Here is a 23,047-nt window from a genome sequence, read left to right as displayed (position 1 = left end):
TAATCCACAAGAGTAGCCACAGCAGTTTCCATCAGATGCCTAGGCATGGAACCACACTGGAAGGAGCCCATATAATCTGTTTCCAGAAGGAGTCTCTATAATAGCCTCACCATCACCAACACCGTTCAAGAATATACAGAGCTGTGGTGGCGCAGCGATCAGAATGCAATACTGCAGGCTAATTCTGCCCACAGACAGGAGTTCGATCCTGATCGGCACAAGGTTGACTCAGCCTTCCATCCTTCCGAGGTCAGTAAAATGAGGACCCAGATTGTTGGAGAAAATATGCTCTGTATTAGAGCCGCTTAGAAAGTTAGCACTATGGAGTGTATATAAGCCTAAGTGCGATTGCTATCTGGGCTGAACAATAGCCTCTTGTTGAAATTGCATCATAACCTCCCCACTTTAAGAGACATTCATTATGGCAGCATGCATCTATCTCCTTTCTGGCAATCAAAGTAACTAGTTGGGCTCAACCTACAGGAGCTGGAAATGATCTTCTAAAGAACACTTTCTCAAAGTTCACGGATTTGAATGAATTCCAAACATTAATAATTCTTTTCTTTGGTGGATATTACAAGGACATTTGTACATGTTGGGGAGAAAGAGTTGTATGGGAAGAATACATCAATATTACTGAACTGGTACTTGTTTTTCTGCCTTCACTTTTGCTTTCAATAGTAATGTTGGTCATGCAGAGGACCTTAATTATATGATTTTTACATTGTTGTATCAATAACATAGTGGGTTTGTGTAAAATATAGCTCCAGCCATCAGTTATAAAAACTTTGGTTCTACTTAGAATTACATTTTTGAAAATGTAATGTATTAAAAAAAACCTGCACTTTTCCATTTCTGCAAACGTATTCATAGTATCAGTTGAAATTTCGGATGAGCTAAGCTGATGATTATTTGATGGAAATCAGTTTACTTTCTTTAGAACGGAAAGAGAAGTTTAGTAAAATATATAGTTAAGGTTGATTGCTCTGAATGTAATTACAAGTAGAAAATTTCTACTGTGCAGTATTTTACGTTGATTGTAGGGATGATTTAGAGGAAATGAAAAATAAGTAGTTCATGTAGAAACGAAGAGAGATCCGCAGATTTGCTCAGCCTGGATAACCAGAACTTTCGGTCTCCAATAGCAAAACTGTATTTCTCTAAAATTTGTTCTGTATGGGTGATGATGCCTTGAAATAGTACATGAAAACAAAATCTGAGCTTGAAAGTTCAAAGATGAGAAAAAATAACATCAACAAAAGACTAGGTGGAAGATTGTTCCCCATTTGCCCAATACCGGTGGCAATCCTCTGGAGAGAAGGGTTGAGTTTGCAATGAAAAACAATTTGGAACAAGAAGCCACATTAGCTGTGTTCTTCTGGAATTCTTCTAGCACCCTGAATGTGGACAGCTTAATAACGAATCTCAGCCTGAACTCAAGAGATGAAAGCCCACAGCTTAATGTCTGTGGAGATTCTTAGTTGTCCGGGTCATAGTTGTCTCAAAAGTGCTTTTTTTCTTCAAATGGCAACTCGTTTCTTTTATGAGAAGCAGTAGTAATAGCACCTAGACGTATACACTGCTTCACAGAGCTTTATAGCCCTCTGTAAGTGGTTTACAGAGTCAGCATATTGCCCCCAACAATCTGGCTCCTCCTTTTACCGACCTCGGAAGGATGGAATGCTGAGTCAACCCAATGAGAGTCGAAGTGACGAACTGCCAGCAATTCAGCAGAAGCAGCCTGTAGTACTTCATTCTAACCACTGCGCCACCACGGCTCATAAAGCAAAACATTTTTGTTAGGAATATAATCTAACAGTTGGGTTGGCAATATATAAATCATGTAAGAATGCTATACCTGTTTCTTTAAATCATACTGTAAAATGTGATTGGTTGCTGTTCTCAATCGGCCATAAGAGGGAGCCAGAATGACTGTTAGCTCTCTGTTAGATTTTCTTCCTCCTCCTCAAGGAAAAAACAATCAAGTTGTCTTTTGAAGAAGAAAAAAAATCACCAATGACACAAAGTCACAACTTGTGTCAGAGATTTGGACAACTAGGTCGATCTTTCCCTCCCAATCTTGGGATTCAAAGGATTGAAATGGGATCACGTTTAGAGTTGTATTTCACTGCCAAGAAATGCTCTGACAATTAAATAGCCCCAGTGTCAGCTTCTGCTTTGCTGTTGCTTCAGCTGCCATGAAACGGGGAGGGAGGGCACGGTATTTTGGGTGGGGTTACTCATTGTGCGGGAGGAAGGATCTGGAGTTCTCTGGATGGACAGACTACGCATGCGTGGGGGTTTTCCCGCTTAGACTAACGGCACTGACATTCCATCTTCATGATGCCTTTTGAAGTTATCTCACACCTGACACTTGAAGGACTTATGATTGGACTGGGCCTATGATGCCAGGGGGTGTGGAAAGGGCTATTCTATATATCAACTGCTTTCGCGCCTAATTAACCAGACTTTGCTATGCAACCGCTCTCTAGCCATATGTAATTAGTAAAAGTACTTTTGATTTCCTACACATGGAATCATTGGGTCTTTCTTTCCTAATTATATTATGGAGGGATGCTGACACCCAGATATTAACACTGCACTATATTTTCTTGGTACTTCCTGGTTTTCCCAGAACCCGTAAGAGATATATTGTTAGAGTAAGGTTTTTCATTCATTCATTAAAGTCCACCATTTCTCGAAACACTGCTTCTTGAACAAAGTATATTGTGTATCTTCAGCTTCCCAGAGAGAAGATAGAGAAAAGAAAGCTGTAACAGTTCAAACAAAGGCAAATGTGAAAGTTAATAATGATGAATTTTGTCATAAGCAAATGCTGTTGACCTTCAGAGAATATTTGCTGACATTTTAATACTATAGAGGGCAGAGTATAAAGGCCATCCACTCTGAAGAACATCATGGAATTAAAAAGAAAGAAGAGGTCATCCATTAGATTTTATTACAGCTGGATAGAGTGTGAGCATAAGATAGCAATTTGTAAAGATCTTAGATAAACATATTACCCAGTGTTGAACTAAAACCACAGGATTATGGAAATAGCTTAGACACTGCAATGCTTTTTCATTTAGCAGTAAAAGAGCTAAGATGGATCTATGAAAAGAAATAATAAAAAGCTTTTTTAAAAATTAAAAAAAAACCCACTAAATACTTGCAGAAATTTAATGAGAGGAGGAATAAATAGCAAAATGTTTCCCATGCTACAGGGAGGTGGTTTTTTTTTACAAGTATTTTTAAAAAAAACATAATGAGCGAATTATTCCTGAGTTGATTGGAATATGCAGTCATGTGGTGATAGAGCTAATGCAATGGAACAGCATGCATTATATATAGCGTGCTGGAAGATTTTTTCCGGTATTAAATAACTATATGTAAATTCTGGCAGGAAAATCTTTGAATTCCAAAATGTTCATATTTTTTTCTTTTTTACAAAATCTTTTTTAGATATATTGAAATATTAAAAGAGCACAAGCCTAAATTAGTCTGGACTGAAAAAATTGCTGAACACTACTTGGAATATAAAAAGTGAGTTGTTATTATTGTTTATTGTTCTTTAAATTCAATAAATGCCAAACTGCTGTTGAACCATCTATATTCATGGAGGAAATGACCTTTTGACTGAAGGGAGAGAAATAAAACATCTTCTTTACTTTTAAAAGTTTCAAACAATACAAAAAAGATTGGTTTTTAAGAAATTGGATAAATAGCAGAATCTTTACCAATAAGATGTTAAGTACCTGTTGATCATGTAACAAAACAGTAAGATGCTTTTATTGTAGGTGAAGGTACTAACACTTGTTCATATTAACCCAAATCCATCATTATATGTGGCTGCATTTGGGTGTGAGAGAGCTGGATGTTAACACATGAATAACTCTTTTTGTTGACAGCTGGATTTAAAATTTCCTTTAAGCTCAAAAGATATATTACTTTATTCTCAATGTTTTATTTTATGAGAAAACAGAACTAAACTCATACCTATTTTTCAAGGGGAAAAACTCAGTCCAGAATGGTTTCCTGATCCAGATCTGAAATGGGTGGTAGGTGTCAGGATTCCAAGTAATAAATCCATCACAAGCAAAAACTCCGAGCCAGGTTTATTCCTCAAAGAACAGCTTTATTGGAAATATCATATTGGTACATATCTGGTGAAAACCAACTCTGAGGGGCCCCTTGGTTTTCACCCAATTAAAAGTAAACGTTTTCTCCTCAACCTCAAACAATGAGTCATATGGCCCAATCAAGGCAACTTCCACTGATCTGGTGATATCACTCCGCCTTCCTCCAACCAGGTGTGAGAACATCCTTAGTTGCCAAGAGAAAATATTTCATTTTGGCTACACAACCCCAGCTATCTCTAATCCCCCCTCCCATCCCTCACTCCAGTGTGGCGGCACTGAAGCCTCAAGATGGCTTCTGCCAGAACAGCTTCAGGGTTGACAGTAGCACATCGTAAAGGGATAAGCAGGCACCAGATTTTTGTTTTATGATTTTATGCTTTTGTGGTTTCTCATGTTATAGTTTCTGGATTTTATTGTTGTTTTGAGCCAACCAGAGTTGTGCTTAAGAGGGGTGGTCAAATAAATAAATCTTGTGGCGTTTCCCTGCTGAAATACATTATTTTCTATATTGCAATTTGGCCCCAACATGGAATTTTGGGAGCAAATTATAGGCTGGCCCTATGTTAAAGGCCTAAGAGCCAAGAAGTCAATGTTGAGCAGAGTTCTGTGATATGAGGAATGTCTTTTTCAGAAAACTTTGCATTCCATACCCATCCTTCTTGGATGGTTGTAAGGGATGATTTCCTCTCGTTTTCCATTCTATATTAAAAGAAATAGAATGATTTAGCCAAAGGTTGACTTGTTTTTAAAGCACAATAAATTCTTTCCCTTTTGATATTTTGCTTGAGGAAGTTTTGACTACCTTCAATCCTTTTCCCATCAGAAAGGCTGAAGCACTTTATTTGAGAAACATCTCAGCTGGAAAATTTATCTCTCGTCACTTTTCAAGAAACCCAGGCTAAGTAAAGAAAAAACTAAGAGAACCACTACTGTATGCATGGGTTAAAATATATCTTATGCATTTAATATAGCTTTCCAAATTGTAGAATGTTAATTATTTTGCTAATTATAAGATGTTCTCAAGCCACAAACATTTCCTACATTTTCTCTCAGTTGCATGCTTAGTCTCCTACCTCATTCCTATCCTCTGGTTTTATGGAAGGAAATACATTGCAGGGGGAAAATAGCAGTTGTATTTGTCATTAGAGTATCAATTGTTATAATGATATATTAACTACACTATTTCTTTTTCTCTCTTTTTCTCTTGTGCCTCTTGCAGAAGTAAAGGAAACAAGCATATAGTCTTCTACCCAACTTTGAAGGTATGCTAATCTAATTTTAATGGAGTGGGTGCACCACAACTAGGAACTGGAGAGAATTTAGTTTGCATTTTGATAACATTTTAGCCAATGCACTTCTAAATTCTCATTATTTTGTGATGCAGCTCTCTGAGCATAAAATGCATATGACAGGGAAACATATACACAGAAATATGTATGAGTGGAAACTTAAAAAAGTATAACCAGTGCAGGGAAATTGGAACAGAAGAAACTTAAGAGAGGAAAAAAATAAACAGAAAGATGCCAAAACTGACAGATGCATGCATCTCTATTCAAAACATGAAGCTGTTCTACTCATGTTCCAAGGCCAGTACATTTATTAGTAAAATAGAGTAGCTACATTCTCTCTGTCGAGGAATAAATTGTCAGATTATTAACTGGCAATTTATACAAGTTGTAGCTCATTTAATGGTTTGAACTGATAATAAATGAAAGCTGTTTATGATATGTGATTTTTTTTTGTTTCTGTGAACCTCTCCCCCCAAACCATCAATCAATCCCTAAAGAGTATATTCAGCAAAATTAATAATCCATAATGTTTCTCTTGTGTTTTGCAGTCCATTCAACTGCGGTTAGAACTTGCAAAGCAACTGGGCACAGGAATCGCTATCTGGGAATTGGGCCAAGGCTTGGATTATTTTTATGACTTGCTTTAAAAGAAATGTTCTTTTCTTCACTGACCCTTCATCTTCAGTCAAATGAAGAGAGTTGATGTGGGCAGGACATTTATTTTGGGGCGGTGGCTATGTAATTTATATGAAACCTGCTTCATACTTTCCAATAAAGATATCTTTTGAGGTATTGCCTTTCCTGACGTGCGTGTAAATGAGTTAATTTTAAAGCAGAGAGAGACACCAATAGTGGTGTGCTGTAAACCCAGCTACAATGAAAGTAGGTAAGACATGTCTATTTCCCCCCATTTGTTTGTGCTTAAATCCATGGAGAAAATCTATCTGTGTGGTCGATAGGAGTCAAAAATGCCTTGATGGTACATAACCATAATCATTATCATGCTTAAAGGTAATTCAAAGTGCAGTGCTTGTGCTCCAATCTGGTAGAATCTTAAGAGGTCAGTAGAATTGACCTCTGAGTACACATCAGGTTGTAACAATTAATTATTGGCTGCCCTGAAGTAAACTGATTCTCGGGCAGTTTAAATATACTTGAGTCTAAAATAAATTAAACAATTTTGGGTTTATTTAGGCTGCTCATTCATTACAATCAGTATCAAATAAGGGTGAATTTAAGCCAAGTCTTGGGAAATGCAAATTCTATCTATACTGTCAAGTATATGTTGGTTTTATACTATTTTAATGGTCTGGATTTCCCCCACCATAATCCTAGAATGATAGTTTAGTGAAATGCTGAAAAGTTCTTCTTTTAAAGATTCCTATTGCATGCTGATTCACACAACTATAATATCCTGGGAAATGTGAACAGTTGCTGATCTATGAAACCTGCAGGGTATCCATATTTTCAGAGTTTCATTAAACCAAATTGCTCTGGAGGCTGCCAGGTTGTGTAAGTTATTGTAAATTGCTTAAGTGCAGCTCCTGGAACTTCTTGCTCTGTGATTGTAGAAATGTCTCTGGTGGCACACAGCTTTCCTCTTTTAGTAAAGAAGCCAGGAGAAGTTCCAGAGGTAGCATTTCCTTGGATCTGGATGGATCATCAGAGACTGAAGTCTTGTAGCACTTGAATTTATTTACAGGCTTGGATTTGTAGCAGCTTATTCATTGTCCTACATATAATCCTTTTGAGAAATCTCATGTACGTCTCTTGCTTGGTTCCTGCATAGCCATTTTCCTTTTGTGGGACTTTCTGTGCAGCATCTTGCTCAACTTCTGATATGCCAAGCATCTTATTTCTCTGCTACTGCTAAATGCATATTATTGTCTGTGTAGCTAATTCCAGAACTTGAGAGCAAGAAGGCTTCTGAACTAAGCTTGATTCCATAGGACGGTTGAACAAACAAAGGGCTTATCCCAAAAGTGCTTTTTCAAGAGGCAACTGGACTGTTTTTTTGTTTTTCTTTGAAGACGTTTCGCTTCTCATCCAAGAAGCTTCTTCAGATGAGAAGTGAAACATCTTCAAAGAAAAACAAAAAACTCCAGTTGCCTCTTGAAAAAGCACTTTTGGGACAACCATGACCTGGACGATTGAGAATCTCCATAGATAAAGGAGAATCTCCATAAGCAAAGGGCTTACATTTTGGTGGTGAAGCCCCCATTCTTATATCAGCTGTATTTGGGAAATCTCCAGATTACTGAAGCTCATCTTACAGTTACTTACTAAGTTATTGAAACCTCTGTCTGTTCTTGGCTTTACTGTTGTCATCTTGCCTTCATTCTTACTGCAAGTTGCTGGAGCATCAAATTCATTTAGGTTAAGGTGGTTTCAATATTTTGGCTCTGTGCTTCCAGCTTGCAGTTTATCTTTAAGCAAGCACAATTACAGTGTTCATGCTGGAAATGTGCCCTATTTTCTTGAACAATAAGAAGTTCCAGGCACAGCACTTACTTAGGCTTGGCTTATTTGAAGGAAGAGATCACTGTAGACTTAAGGCATTCATGTAATTACCTGGGTTAAGATAGGAGGGAACACATCCACCGTGTCAACGTGAAAGTATTTTCTTCTCGTTGCTAGCCAGACTTGAACAACATAACAGGTAGGTTTAATAAATTAAGATTGATAAAATAAAACAGGAAAACAAGGTAATAAAAAAAATGCATAGGTAGTCCTTGACTTACGACCACAATTAGCCAAACGTGAGGCAGTTGTTTGCTCCATTATGCAATATTTTTGCCACATTTGTTAAGCAAATTGCTGCAGTTGTTATGTGAATCATGTGGTTGTCAAGCGAAACTGGCTTCCCCCATTAACTTTGCTTGTCAGAAGCTGGTTGGGAAGGTTACGCCCTAAAATGGCAGGACATTTCAGTTCCCACCATGGACAAACCACAACAGCTACAGAAGCTGATGGAGTTGGTAGAAATGGATAAATTGCCCGTTTTGATTAAATAAAAGAATATAAGTACCTTTGTTGCCATATGGAGACCGCTTCTGAACTTTGTGCTTGAGGTGGAAAAAAATGAATCTTTGATTTTGGGTTTTACTGATTAGATCAGGGGTGTCAAACTCAAGGCCCAGGGGCCGGATCCAGCCCACGGGGTGCTTAGATCTGGCCCCACAGGGCTCCCCTGGAAACAGCAAAGGACCGGCCTGCATTACTTCTGCCAGCGAAAACAGAGCTTGGGAAGGCTGCGGGCGGTGTTCCCGAGCTCCGTATTCACTAGCAGAGGGCTGCAGTAAGCTGTCACAGCCAAAAACGGAATGCAGGAGCCCATTGTCACTGGTAGAGCGCTCAGGTCACCACAGGCACCCCTGACATGAGTGATGTTGAGCTGACCAGACCCCCCCACCCCCCTGTCTCCCCTGAGATCAAACACAACCCTGATGCAGCCCTCAATGAAATTGAGTTTGACATCCCTGGATTGGACTGATGTGTGTTTATAGAAATGGCTAGTTTATATTACTATGGAAAAGCAAAAAGTTGCAGTTTGATGTTAATGCTTTATTTTACGGCAACAGAGGGAGCCTAAACTCAACGGTCCCCCCACCAGCCCTTTCTCACTCCTCTCCTCCCCCGGCCTTCCCTTGACTGTCTTCCTGTTTTCTTTTGTATTTTGTATATTATTTTATAACCTAATGAAAATTTCTGACAAAAAAAGGGAAGGTTACAAATGATGATCACATGACTCTGGAGATGCTGCAATGGTGGCAAGTGTGAGAAAGAATCACAAATCACTGTTTTTTCCACGCCGTTGTAACTTTGAATGGTCACTAAATGGCCTAAATGAATAAGGTTGTATGTAGAGAACTATATGTAGTCAAATCAAATGGTTCTTGGCAAGGTCCTGACGGTTTTTGCCTGTTAGTATCCAAAATCTGGCAACATTATACGAGAATACGTAAGTCTGATCAGCTAAAAGGAGTCAGTGTAACCTAACTGTTAAGCTAATAATCTTATTGCTGCAGATAATATCGAGTGTAATAATTACCAGTTTGTAGTAAGATTGATAGTAAAGAAGTGAATGAACTGTTGTTTTGATAGCTCCCAATTTTCACTGTCAAAGACCTTATAGAATTTTCTGGAATGTTTCTTCTAAAGCTGCACATTGCAAGTTATTATAGCATGTTAGCATCAGAGCTCTTCAGATTTTCCGCACACAACTTTGATTGAGATGTCTGGCAGGCTTATATCTGGTGACTAGAATAATGTGGGAATTATTATTATTATTATTCAATTGTATCACAGCGGCCAGTTATTTCGCCGGGTTTGGCATTGGTTACTAGTCGGGCCCCATCCAGGGGCCTAGGACGTCGTAACGTATTTTCGTAATATGCGTGCAGATCCAAGCAGTGCGGCTTTTTGCATTTGACTGATGGTGATTTTGTCAATTTTTAACTGTTTTAAATGTAATTCCAGTGCTTTTGGAATAGCACCCAGTGTGCCAATTACCACTGGAATTACCACTGCTGGTTTGTGCCATAGTCATTGAATTTCAATTTTTAAGTCCTGGTATTTTGCGATTTTTTCATGTTTCTTCTAAGCAACCCTATCTATGATTGTGACCTTATTTTTCTCAACCAGTGTGATGTCTGGTGTATTATGCGCCAGTATTTTGTCTGTTTGTATGCAAAAATCCCACAAGATCTTGACTATCTGATTTTCGGTGACTTTTTCAGGCTGATGTTCCCACAAGTTTGTTGCTGTTTTAATATTATAATTTTTGCACAAATTCCAATGGATCATTTGTGCTACTGAATTGTGCCGCAATTTATAATCAGTCTGCGTGATTTTTTTACAGCAGCTGAGTATGTGATCAACAGTTTCATCAGCTTCTTTGCAAAGTCTGCTTTTGGCATCATCAGAGGATTTTTCGATTTTGGCCTTAATGACATTTGTGTGGATAGCTTGTTCTTGCACAGCCAGGATTAGTGACTCTGTTTCTTTCTTTAATGTACCTGTTGTTAACCATAACCAAGTTTGTTCACTGTCCACTTTATCTTTTATTTTTTCCAGAAATTGGCCATGCAGTGCTTTGTTCTGCCAACTCTCCATTCTTGATTTTATCACATGTTTACTGTATTCTTGTTTCGTCTGTTGGGCCTTCAGTAGTTTTTTGTTCTTTACTTCAATTAATAGATGTTCTTGACTTTCTTTTAAATAATCAGCCAGTGCATGTTTTTCTTCTTCAACTGTTTGCTTCATTTGTAATAATCCTCTGCCATCTGATTTTCAGGGCAGGTATAATCTATCAGTATCACCACGTGGATGTAAACTGTAGTGCATTGTCATTAGTTTCCTGGTTTTTCGGTCCAAAATGTCCAAATCAGCTTGTGTCCAGTTAACTATACCAGCTGTGTATCTTATAACTGGTATTGCCCAGATATTTATGGCCTTGATTGTATTTCCACCATTCAATTTAGATTTCAAAATTTTCCTAACTCTGTTGGTGTACTCTCGCCTGACAATAGTTTTTACTTCTCCATGCTTGATATTATCCAACTGCACAATGCCTAAGTATTTGTAGGCTTCATTTTCGTTGCATTTAATTAGTTGGCCATTGGGCATTTCAATTCCCTCACATGCAGTGATTTTGCCTCTTTTTATGGATACAGTGGCGCATTTTTCCATGCCTAACTGCATTGAAATATCGGTGCTGAATACTCGGACTGTATTTGTCAATGATTGGATTTCTATTTCTGACTTTCCATAGAGTTTCAAATCATCCATATATATAGTAAATGCGAAATTTTTTCAGCTTCTTTGGCTGTTTGGTAGCCTAATTTCATTTTTTTTAAGATTACTGATAGTGGGATCATTGCAATGATGAAGAGAAGAGGTGAAAGTGAATCACCCTGGAAAATTCCTCGCTTGATATTAACCATTCCGTAGATCTCATTCCCTACTGCCAACTCAGTTCTCCATTGTTTCAACACCTTTTCAGTAAAGGATGTAATATTTTTGCTAATGCCAATTGTTTCTAAGCATTTTATGATCCAACTATGTGGCAGTGAGTCAAATGCCTTTTTGTAATCAATCCAGACCATATTCAAGTTTGTTTTTCTGTTCTTACAATTTTCTAATATCATTTTATCAATTAGGAGCTGATCTTTTGTGCCCCTGCTCCTTCTTTTGTTGCCTTTTTGCTCTACTGGCAAGATGTTGTTTGTTTCCAAATAATCCATCATGTTATCTGCAGTAATGCCTGTGAGTAATTTGAAGGTTGTTGGCAAGCATGTTATTGGTCTGTAGTTTTCAGGTGTTGTTCCTTTAGTTGCATCTTTCTGAATCAAGTATGTTTTTCCAGTTGTCAACCATTCATCAATTTGGCCCTTTTGTAAAATTTCATTCAGTTGCCTGGCCAATATTGCATGTAAACTGGTCAGATATTTGAGCCAGAAACCATGTAATTGGTCCTTTCCAAGTGATGTCCAATTCTTTACTTTTTTTACTTGATTTTTGACCATCTCAGTTGTTATTTCTAATACTTGCATTTGTTTGTTGCCAATGCTTTTCTCAAAGTCATGTATCCACTTTGCTTCCTTATTGTAATCCTTTGCATTTTCCCACAATTCTTTCCAGAATTCAACTGTGGCCTGCTTTTCTGGTTTTTCACTTTTGGTGTCACCATTCACATTAAGACTTTGATAAAAACACCGTTGGTCTGATCGAAATTGCTGATTTTGTTTATATTGGATGATTCGTGCCTCATATCTTTCAATTTTTCTAGCTGTTGCTGTTATCCGCTGTTTTACAATCTCTACAGCTTCATTGATGTTTCTTGTCTCCAATCTATATCTTCTGATTAGCCGATATATGGTTTTGTTGTTTTTAAGCCGTGGCTCATGCATGTTTTTTAAGTTACATCTGCCCTTAATTTTTTGACTTTTTATTCTAATCAGATTTTCCACTTTGGTTTGATGCTTCTTCTGTTGTGTGACTAGGTACTTTGATTTTAATGCCTAGTTCATTAGTGACTATTACAGCTGCGCTGTACATTAACTGGTTCGTTTCCAAGATGGATCCCGATTCAATTGTTGAAAACACTGCATTAACCATTTTCATGATAGGGGCCAAAATTTTCTTAGGCACAGTTTTTAGTGATGGTAATCGTTGCCTTTCCTCATTAAACGTTGCCTTTCCTCATTAAGCTTTGATTGAGATGTCTGGCAAGCTTATATCTGGTGACTAGAATAATGTGGGAATTATTATTATTATTATTATTATTATTATTATTATTATTATTATTAATTAAATTTATATGCCGCCCAATCCCGAAGGACTCCGGGCGGCTTACAAAAGAAGAAAGAAAAAAAAAGAGAAAAGGAAAATAAGAAAAGGGTAGCTACTGCTAGATCAGCAGGTCAGCGGTTCAAATCTCACCGGCTCAGGGTTGACTCAGCCTTCCATCCTTCCGAGGTGGGTAAAATGAGGACCCAGATTGTTGGGGGCAATATGCTGACTCTCTGTAAACCGCTTAGAGAGGCCTGAAAGGCCTATGAAGCGGTATATAAGTCTACTGCTATTGCTATTGCTATTAAAGTTCACAAAACATGCATTCATTCTAATTGGGGCTGGACTTTAACAATAAGGTCAACAGCCCCAGGCCTGCCGGAACAGCCAGGTTTTAACAGCTTTCTTGAAGGCCATGAGAGTGGGTAAGGTCCGGATCTCTGGGGGTAGCTGATTCCAAAGGGTAATTAGGCTATCCTCAGTTTATTCTTCCATGTCAAATACTCATTGTCTGATGTTCTTCCTAGCTGAGTTGTACCCCTTTATGACCACTGCATGAAGGGGGAAGCTGCAATGAAGTGGCTTCTCCAGCTCCATTTTGTGATGAAGGGGTTGTCTCATATGTGGGATTGAGTCTAAAATAATGAATTTTACACAAATGTAGAAGCTATTGATATATGCACTCACTTCAAATTTAAGGAATCCTGCTTCTATACAAAGAACAGTGTTCGGCCCGCACCAGTGCATTTGAAGAATATTTCTTAGGAAGTTGGACTCAGTGTGCATTATTTGATTAAGATATATTTTTAATTCTGGCTACCATTTATGGATTTTCTGCTGACACCAGGACTGAAAAGATGAAGTTTTATGGATTTGTTTACAGATAAGAGACATAAGATGAAGAGATAAATGTAACTTTAGAGAGAGTGAAGAATTATTAATTTTGCTATAGTTGTTGGGATGAAGGTTGGAAGTCACTTTATATATATATAAACACATACACACACATACACACACACACACACACACACACACACACACACACACACACACACACACACACATATATATATATATATATATATATATATATATATATATATATATATATATTCTCTTTATTATATTCTTATTTTTCTCTCTATTTTAATTTCTTTTCCCTTGCACTTTTTATTCATTTCTGTTTTCTGTTTTCTTGAAGTTTAGTTTGTATTAGATTTTAATATTAATAACAAAATTGAGTTAAAGAGACATGATGGATAGTGTATATACCAAATTATACCCCAATAAAGGTCCACTAGCCACTGCAAGAACACTAAAAAGTCTGGATAAAGGTAAAGGTTTCCCTCGCACATATGTGCTAGTCATTCCTGACTCTAGGGGGAGATCCTCATCTCTGTTTCAAAGCTGAAGAGCCAGTGCTGTCCGAAGACGTCTCCATGGTCATGTGGCTGGCATGACTAAAAGCCGAAGGCGCACGGAATGCTGTTACCTTCCCACCAAAGATAGTCCCTATTTTTCTACTGTCATTTTTACATCCTTTCGAACTGCTACGTTGGCAGAAGCTGGGACAAGTAATGGGAGCTCACTCCATTACACGCCGCTAGGGTTTCGAACCACCAAATTGCCGGCCTTTCTGATTGACAAGCTCAGCGTCTTAGCCACTGAGCCATTGCGTCCCTGTAAAAAGTCTGAATGGTCAGTGCCAATTTGGATGCATTCTATGTCACACAGTTTTTATGGGGGTATCCATTATCTTTACAAAATGGCCTGAAGACATTCTAAGAAGAGGTGGAAGGATGTGAAATTATTAGATGTTCAACATAAAAGATACAGTTCTATTCAATTGATGAATCTGATGGACTCAGAAGATACAGGAGGGTGAGTGGCCAAAGCACTGTGCATATTGGAAGTTGTAAGGTAGTAATGTCTTGTGTGGCTGCAGTCTGAAAGAATGGAAGGAGAGAAGCTGATGTGGCTAGTGGTAGCTGTGCAAAAAAGAATTTAAGTCTGGATGGGGCACAGGAAAGGAAGGATTTTTATTTCTGCTATGTTTACATTGAAATAATATTCTTTTTTTCATTTCCTCAACATTTGTGCTTATTTTTAATTAATGTATAATGTTTAATCAAAGGAGGTCAAGTTTGTGCTTATTTTTAATCATCAGTTGATTTTTTTTTGTTAATATGGTGTTTGAGTTAAAGTATAGAAGGAAAGGGCATGAAGGTTTCTAAAAATGAAAAAAGAGGCCTGATTCAAAGGTTTATGAAGCCCTATTTTATCTGCATTTAAACCCAGCTTCAGGTCTATTCTAAACTAAAAAACAGTCTTGGAGTAGCAGGGAAGTATCTGAAGAAGGAGCAGGTTAAAGGGTGTTGGATAAAAGCATAAACAACTTTTAGAATGTTTAAGTGCTTATAGGCTCTGCTCCAGATTTATTTTCTTCAGGTCATGGCCACTCCAGTAAGAAAATCCACAATAACACATTGATACAATCGTCAAATAACAATATAAACCCTTTATAAACAAGTTTTCACTAGTATTAAGTATTTACTCTTTAATAGCTGCATACAAGATGACTGTCTTCTTTCAAAGGGCCTCCATAACAGTCTAGTTTTACAACTTTCCAGAAAACTTCACAATCGGGGCTCCACTGATCTCTGAGGGGAGACTAGTCTGGAAAGATGAAACCCTGAAAAACTTCCGCCCCTAAATTCTGTCCGTTCATGAAAATGCAAGATCATTAAGAGCTTTAAAAATGATAACTACGAAGGAGGAATATGTTCAGGCAGAGGAAGTATCTTGGCACCAAGCCATACACCTGGGATGGTGAACCTATGGCACATGTGCCAGAGGTTGCACGTAGAACCCTCTCTGTGGGCACACACGCAGTGATCTGTGGGCACACACGCAGCTGATCTTCTGGTTTCTAGCACACACAGGCACTCCGGTCAGCTAGTCTTCATGGGTGCCAGAGTGCCAGAATATGGCCTGGAAAATGGCCCAAAACCAGGTTTTTCGGACCATTTTGAGGCCGTTTTCCAGGCCGTTTTTTGAACCGATTTGGGGGCCATTTTTCAGGCCAAGAATGGCCTGAAAATGGCCAAAAAACAGGCTTGTGTGTGCTAACCAGCTGGTCTTTGGGTCTCCAGTGCTCCAGCACGTGCATATGCACATGTATGCACACGTATTCAGGTTGGGGACTCGGTACCGAAAAGGTTCGCCATCACTGCCATACACCATTGGATGTACATTGTAAATGAACATAAGTACATATACACATATATCCATCTGTGTCTGTGTCTGTGTGCGTCTCTGTGTGTTATGTTTACAGCCAACAACAGGAGCACTCCATTTTATACCAATTGTAACTTCTGAGTCAACTTCGATTCAAGTCAGCTCCATTTGGGGTGCATTGGAGCACTTTGGTTTGCTGTTACAAGATCCTCATCTTCAGAAAAGGCCAGACTGGCCCAAGCTGGGCAAAGGACTGCCTAGGCACAGTTTCCACTTGTCCGTTCAACAGTAGCTACAAGTGTAGGAGTACATTTAGCTCATGGAACTGTCCCCAAAGAGTAATGTCTTCCTTTTGAGTCACCGGAACTAACTGGCAACCTTAATAGATAAATGGCAACTCTTGCTTGGGTTCAACTTCAGCCTGGTTTGCCCCATTTAGATCCTATCAGCATCCACAAGGTTTCTACAGCCTCACCAATGCATATCAAGGTAGCAGAGTAAAATTAGGTATCAAACTCCAAAATGAAGGATCACCTCTCCCAGTGGCTTTGTGTGCAAATTGAAAATATAAAACCAGGAGAGAGTTGACCCCTTGCATCATCTCACAAGGGAGCAGCCCTTGAAATTAAGGAAGGAGCAGAGCCACTGCAAAACAATGCTTCCAATTCCAGCCCTCGCAGGTAGCTAAGAAAAATACCACGTCCAGGCCTATTTCTTGACCAATCCATGAGAGATCCAGAAGAACTAGAAGGGAAATGCTACCCCTATTTAGGGCATAGTGGAGTCATATATTAGAGTCACCAATGGAACAGCTTGCCTTCGGAAGTTGTGAGAGCTTCATCACTTGAGACTTTCAAGAAGAGATTGGACTGCCATTTGTCAGAAGTAGTGTAGGGCCATGATGGCAAACCTATGGCACGCATGCTGAGTCCTCTCTAAGGGCACACGAGCCGTCACCAAGGTCAGGTCCAACGCATATGCGTGTATGTTTTCCAGCAGCCAGCTGATTTTCAGGTCTCTGCCAGGAGACATGTGAGGATGGGGGAAGCATGAGGGTACAGCACTCCCTACTCCATTTTTGGTGTCAGAAGGCTTCAGGGATGGCCTCTGGAGCTCGCGGGAGACCATTTTCGCCCTCCCAGAGACTTGAGAAAAACCTCCAGAGCCTCGGGAGAGCAAAAATTCCCCCCCCCTTGTGGTGCAGGAGGCTGAATAGGCTGGGGAGGAGTTCCGCATACGCAGGGGGTGGGGCACATTGCATGTGCATGCGCAATAGTTTGCACACACTCGATTTCGGCACGCAATGACAAAAAGGTTAGCCATCACTGATGTAGCGTCTCCTGCTTGGGGGGGGGGTTGGACTAGATGACCTATAAGGTCCCTTCCGACTCTGTTAATCTGTTAATGTTGTTTCCATCCCATGTCCAAGTCTGCATCCTGATTGAAAATGATCCAGGTAATCCATTATTTCTAGAGTTCCTGTGTCGGAATCACTCCTTGCCTCACCCACATGTCTGCCTCTGAGGTTATAGGCATGAAAAAGGGTTGGGTGGCAGATGAAGCAGATAAAAAGTATCTCAGAAGCTTTTCATTAACACCTCCCTGTAGTTGTGACTTGTCCATTTAGCTGTTTCTGCATATGGGCCTGCATCATTGTTCGTTTATACGATCTGCTACCTTGTTTTTGATAGACTCTATAGACAATGTACACCAGTAATGGCAAAATCAATAATGCAATTATAATAAATAAGGAAAGTCAGACAACTAATATCAACACTGCTGGTTTCAGAATCAATTCATACAAACCTTCCAGAAGAGGCAGGTTTTTATCAGCTTTCACAAGATGTTGGCCTTGGCCTTTGGGATCATCCTTTCTCCTAGTTGTTTTTTTTAAAGTAAAAATCTAGTCTGGGACCTCTCAAAGATACTGAGTGTTAGATATGTGGCCTATAATGAAAGATGAAAGTTGCACAAAGGAATAGGAAAGGCCCCACAGATGCTCATCCTGCCACTTGCAGCTATTGCTAAGATAAAGGATGTCCTTAGTCTCCTCCCTCTAAATTAATCTCAGCAGGCAGCTTTCCACATCTGATCGTCAGCCATATAGATTCTCCGCAAACCATTGCTGATTAAAGGCCCATTGATTTTCACTCTCTGCTCCAATCTGGAGCTTCTCTGCTTTTTGTATCTAGTAGCTTTCCTAATCAGAACCTGTTGCTTTCTTGCTGAACCAATGTAGGTGTAATTTGTGGTGTGCATCTTTCTCTATAGTTAAATTAAATTTTTTCCCCTGGTTTAGTAACATAAAAGCTATTTCAGGGAGCATTCTTTCCAGGGAGCATATCATTTATGGCTTTTGGATTGAGGCCATTTGGTGTTTGGGGAATTATGTAGATTCTGTTTGTTTCCTTGTTGTTTTATGTGAGTGATGGTTCTTACTTTGTTGCTAATGGGGTGTGTGTCTTTATGGGTGAGAGATCTGCTTGCTCAAAAAGAATCACTGCATTTGTTGGGAATGGGCGTACTTAAGAAATGCCAGGTGATAAGGAATCAGAACTGGATTTTGAAAAAGCATACAGCTAATACAGTAAGATCAATAAATAATTAATTGCATCAAAAGTACAAAACCGCATACTAAGGAAGTTATATTAAAAAGTATAAAGAGAAGATATGCTGTAAGGTATATGCAGTAATCATGTTCGAACTGGAAATATTTACCTGTTCATTGATAAACTCATTCATTTAAAGAATGTATATGGTTAACTTGAACATTGAGACTCTAATATAAACTGTTTCAATTACAATGTTACCAGACATAAATAGGTGACCCAAAGCTTCATTCGTGTTCTTTTCCAAATGGAAGTTCTAATAATCCTGACCTGAAAGTCAAGAAAAAAAACCTCACATTTTTACTGTCTTTCTGAAGCCAACCATCACTAACACTGATGATGTTAGCTAGTTGGATGATGAAATGTCTGCTAGCAAGAAATAAGCTCGGAGAGCACTAAGGACTCCATAATTTAGTCTTTTTTGGGGGGGAGTTTTTTATTTTATTTTTCCATCACTTCTCTTATATCATTAATCTTACAGTGTGACATCTGGGTACATTTTTTTTTCCACAATTCAGTCTTGAACTACAGATATTCTCTTCTGTTGCAATCAAACCATTCCAGAGGTCAAGTGACACAATGGAAAATGCACATCTTGTTTGCATACATTAGATACATCTTTTATTTCAAGAATTCAAATGCAGAACTACTGTTCATCTAACAAAAATTGGTTCTAAAATTCCTGTCCTATGAGGAATAGGACAGGAAAGTTATCAATATAATGTCAATTGTAAAAAAGTAACTAAGAAGGAAATCTACAAATTTTAGGTTACTGAGCTTGATGACTGTCCTGGATAAATTAGTGGAAAGCATTACTGAAGACAAAATTATCAAATGTGAAGAACAGCGATCCCCAATTTTTGTGGTTTGGTGTCTCGGCTGTGGGGGGGAGGGAGGAGAGAGAAATGGAGCCACGTGTGCACAGCTTCACTCAAGCAAGAGAGAAGAGAAGCCCGGGCGCCGCTTGCACGAATGAAGCTCCACATACATACCGGCTTGCCACTCGCGCTGCCCAGTTCCAAATGGGCTGCAGTCCGGTAGTGAGCCATGAGCCGGAGGTTAGGAACCCCTGGTATAGAAGACGCCATTTTAAGTGTGATGCTTTCAATAAGTTTATTATTTTCTCCAGTGAACAAGGAAAGCAGCCACCTAAGAGCACTGTCATATAACACTGTTTCCATTTCCCAATTCCTCTAAAGCAGGGGTGTCAAACTCAAATTCATTGAGGACCTCATCAGGGTTGTGTTTTATCTCAGGGGGATGGGGGGCCGTAGCCAATTCGATGTCACTCGTCGAAGCTCCATTTTCAACCATGACAGCCTCCTGCAGCCTTCTGCCAATAAAAATGGAGTTTGGGGAGGCCACGCGTGGCCCACCCAAGCTCTTTTTTTTGGCCGTGTCGACCTGCAGCCCTCTGTCAGCAAAAACAGAGGTCAGGGAGCTCCATTTTCACTTCAGAGGCATCATGGGCCACTCCTTTGCTGTTCCCAGGATGGTCCTGCGGGTCAAATCTAAGCACCCCACAGGCCAGATCTGGCCCACGGGCCTTGAGTTTGACACCTCTGCTCTAAAACATTTGATGGTAACTAAGATCATTTTTACTCCTGCTGTCCATGAAACACTGGAAGCATGCAGGGAACAACCTGAGCCAACTAGCAGTCCTGTTATGTAGAGATCCTGGAATAATAAAAATCTCATGTTACAAAAATACCGGTTCACTCCTCACACCCCACTCCCACAGACAGACATTTTCCAGTGCAAATAGGGTGTGTTTGGTAAATAATATATAACTCTGAACCATTCTGAAAACTACAATTGTGTAACATTATAGTTTTGCAGCCAGATGCTTTCTGACACACTGCAACTACAGTTGTAGACTGTAGTTTAAAATCCTTGTGAAGATTAGAAGACTCACTTCAACCAGAGTCTTTGAATCTGGGTAACACATGAATTCATTGAACAGAACTCATATAAGCAGGAGAAATCAAGGTTGGTCCATAGCCTACAAAAACTAAGGTAGGGTACAGGAAAAATCTAGGAAGCTACAAGTTCAGGAGGTGAGGTAAGGCAAGAATTCCTGTGAATAGGAAGATGACCTAAGGCTAAAGAATTCAGATGTTAAAAATCATAAATGTTGTTTTTTTTTGTACTTTGAAATGCACCAAGGAAAAAAAATGATTGAGTTGCCCCCAGGAATGCAATGTTATGGGAATGCAGTGGTGCAGTAAGTACTTTTCAGGCCAGCTGTGGCAAGGTTGTTTCATTTTCCACCTGAAAACTGGCTATCTTTTACAATAATCTTAATTTTGCATTTTTATAGATTCCACTTCGCGGAATTCATTTTATGACAATGACTTTGCATATTTTACCATAACTTGCACCTATTCTGAGCAAGAGCCCTGATATTTGCCTCAGACAGCTCAATTTACCGTAATCTCAGCAAATCCTCCTTTTCCTGATAACCTTATTAAAAGGATAATTAATGAGAAACAGAGCCATAAATGGTAAAACCAAGAACCATCCCAACCCGAAAGCCATTGTGCCTGGATGAAGAAGCAAAGAAATTATAAGGTCAATCTAGTAAATGAAGAAATATTGAAGGAGGAAATATAACCTGTGTTGTCCTGAGTTCCTGGATGAAAAGCAATCCAATGAACAATAAATGAAAAGGATGCCTTCTTTATGGTGTTTAAAGATGCACTCTGCACCAAAAAGGTTTTGTATGTTCCTTCTGTGAATGATGGTCAATCAGACAGGGTACAAGGCCATATAAGGATGGCCTCGCTTACTTTTCATACCAATGGGCACTACACCTTCCTAAATTCACACCAGTGGTGAAATTCATTTTTTTTACTACTAGTTCTGTGGGTGTGGCTTGGTGGGCATGGCAGGGGAAGGATACTGCCAAATCTCCATTCCCACCCCACTCGGGCCAGCCAGAGGTGGCATTTGCCGGTTCTCCAAACTACTCAAAATTTCTGCTACCAGTTCTCCAGTACATTTCAGAACCTGCTGGATTTCACCCCTGGTTCACCCTTTTCTGTGTGTGTGTGTGTGTGTGTGTGTGTGTGTGTGTGTTCAAGTCAATGTTGACCCTGGTCTAGTTCCTACATTTTTCTTGGCCAGATTTTATAAAAATGATTTGCCTTTGCCTTCTTTCTGGAGCTGAGAAAAGTGACTGGCCCAAAGTTACCCCGCTGGCTTTGTGCTTAAGGCAAGTTTCTACCTTAGTGCCTTAAATAGTGGCTCTCGAGTTCACACTAAGGACTGATAAATAACAGAGAAAGCGAAAGTGGCAGTCTCTTCCATTATCTTGCCTGCATTTAAAGGTGAACTATTATTGGCACAGCAGAATATAGCATCCTTGCTGTTTGTAAAATGTTTCTAACCATAGTAAGTCTGAGATTATAAACAATTTTGTCGAATTAAAGATAAATTCAGTAAGCATTTGTCGGTGGCTTTGTTCGGGGCTATTAACTAGGCTGTTCCAAATTGTGTTAGTGGTTAAGCATTTAAGGAAGACAAACATGCTGTACAGTCCAAATAAACCTTTGGTAGGTTGAGGTGGTTAATTGAACAGGGGGAACTAAAGGTGGCAAAGTTAATAAAGCTTATGAAACTGCTGCAGAACAAACCAGACTCTTAATCGTCCCAGTCATTGATTATTGTCTTCTTGATGGGCAGGAACACCTCAAGCTCTTTTTCACTTTTCTAGTGCTGCGAACAGACTCTCTCTCTCTCTCTCTGGACATAGGAGATAAGCACTACGCTCTTCCCCTGCCCCCAGTTCTAAATTGAGCTCATACGTGTTCACATAAAGTTGTATCCCGAGTTCTTTCTAATGTTATACAAATCCAGCCTGCAGCAAACAGAAAGTTATCAAGAAGTGCCTATCTCTGTTTTCTTTTATATTGACTCTCATTGTCAGAAGCCAGCATTTATAACCATATAAAAGGAAAGATGGAAGTGGCAACAGAGATGTCCTTAATTCTAATCTTAGCAGTACTATAAATTCAGTAGGTGGCCTCAGGTAAATCCCTTTCTGTCCACCACACTGTCAGCTTCCTGTCTGTTTTATAGAGATAATGCCTAATCTATCAAAGGGGGCTCTTGGGAGGTTCATTCAGATAATGGGTGGGAGTCGCTTCAAATGTTTTCCAGTGCTACATACATTCTAAACAGTAATTATTTGCAGATAGCTTAGTTGTAAATTAAGTACTTAACATGTCTATTAATGGGGGGCAGGACACCAGATAATTTATAGTTCGGAAAGCTTCTAGACCTAAAGGAACCAATCAGAAAATGTATAAGCTTCATTCCCATGTTACTTGTTATGAGAGAAAGGGACGTGTTCAGCCTACTTGGATGGCACATCCCAAGGCCTGAATACCCCAATGCCCCTTGTTGGGGGTCTGTAAAGGAAAGGCTAAGCTGTTCTCACATATGTGGTTATGTAGGGTCTCATTCAGTGGTGGGTTTC

General features: G+C 39.3%; 1 protein-coding gene across 2 annotated transcripts in view; it reads left to right on the top strand.

The window, feature by feature from the left end:
* CHID1 (chitinase domain containing 1) overlaps positions 1-6,233 on the top strand; it is a 115,122-nt gene extending 108,889 nt beyond the window's left edge. For both annotated transcript variants that reach the window (XM_087716384.1, XM_014058559.2), the window contains 3 exons: positions 3,463-3,543; positions 5,359-5,401; positions 5,977-6,233. In XM_087716384.1, coding sequence (XP_087572510.1) covers positions 3,463-3,543; positions 5,359-5,401; positions 5,977-6,075 — 223 coding nt within the window. In that variant the 3' untranslated portion in view covers positions 6,076-6,233. The remainder of the gene's footprint in view (positions 1-3,462; positions 3,544-5,358; positions 5,402-5,976) is intronic.
* The last annotated feature ends 16,814 nt before the right edge of the window (positions 6,234-23,047 follow it).

The sequence above is a fragment of the Thamnophis sirtalis genome, unplaced genomic scaffold, assembly GCF_051295495.1.
Source record: "Thamnophis sirtalis isolate CommonGarterSnake01/CBP01778 unplaced genomic scaffold, rThaSir2_p1.2 scaffold_1, whole genome shotgun sequence".
Lineage (NCBI taxonomy): Eukaryota > Metazoa > Chordata > Lepidosauria > Squamata > Natricidae > Thamnophis > Thamnophis sirtalis.
This window is presented reverse-complemented; position numbering and strand designations above follow the sequence as displayed.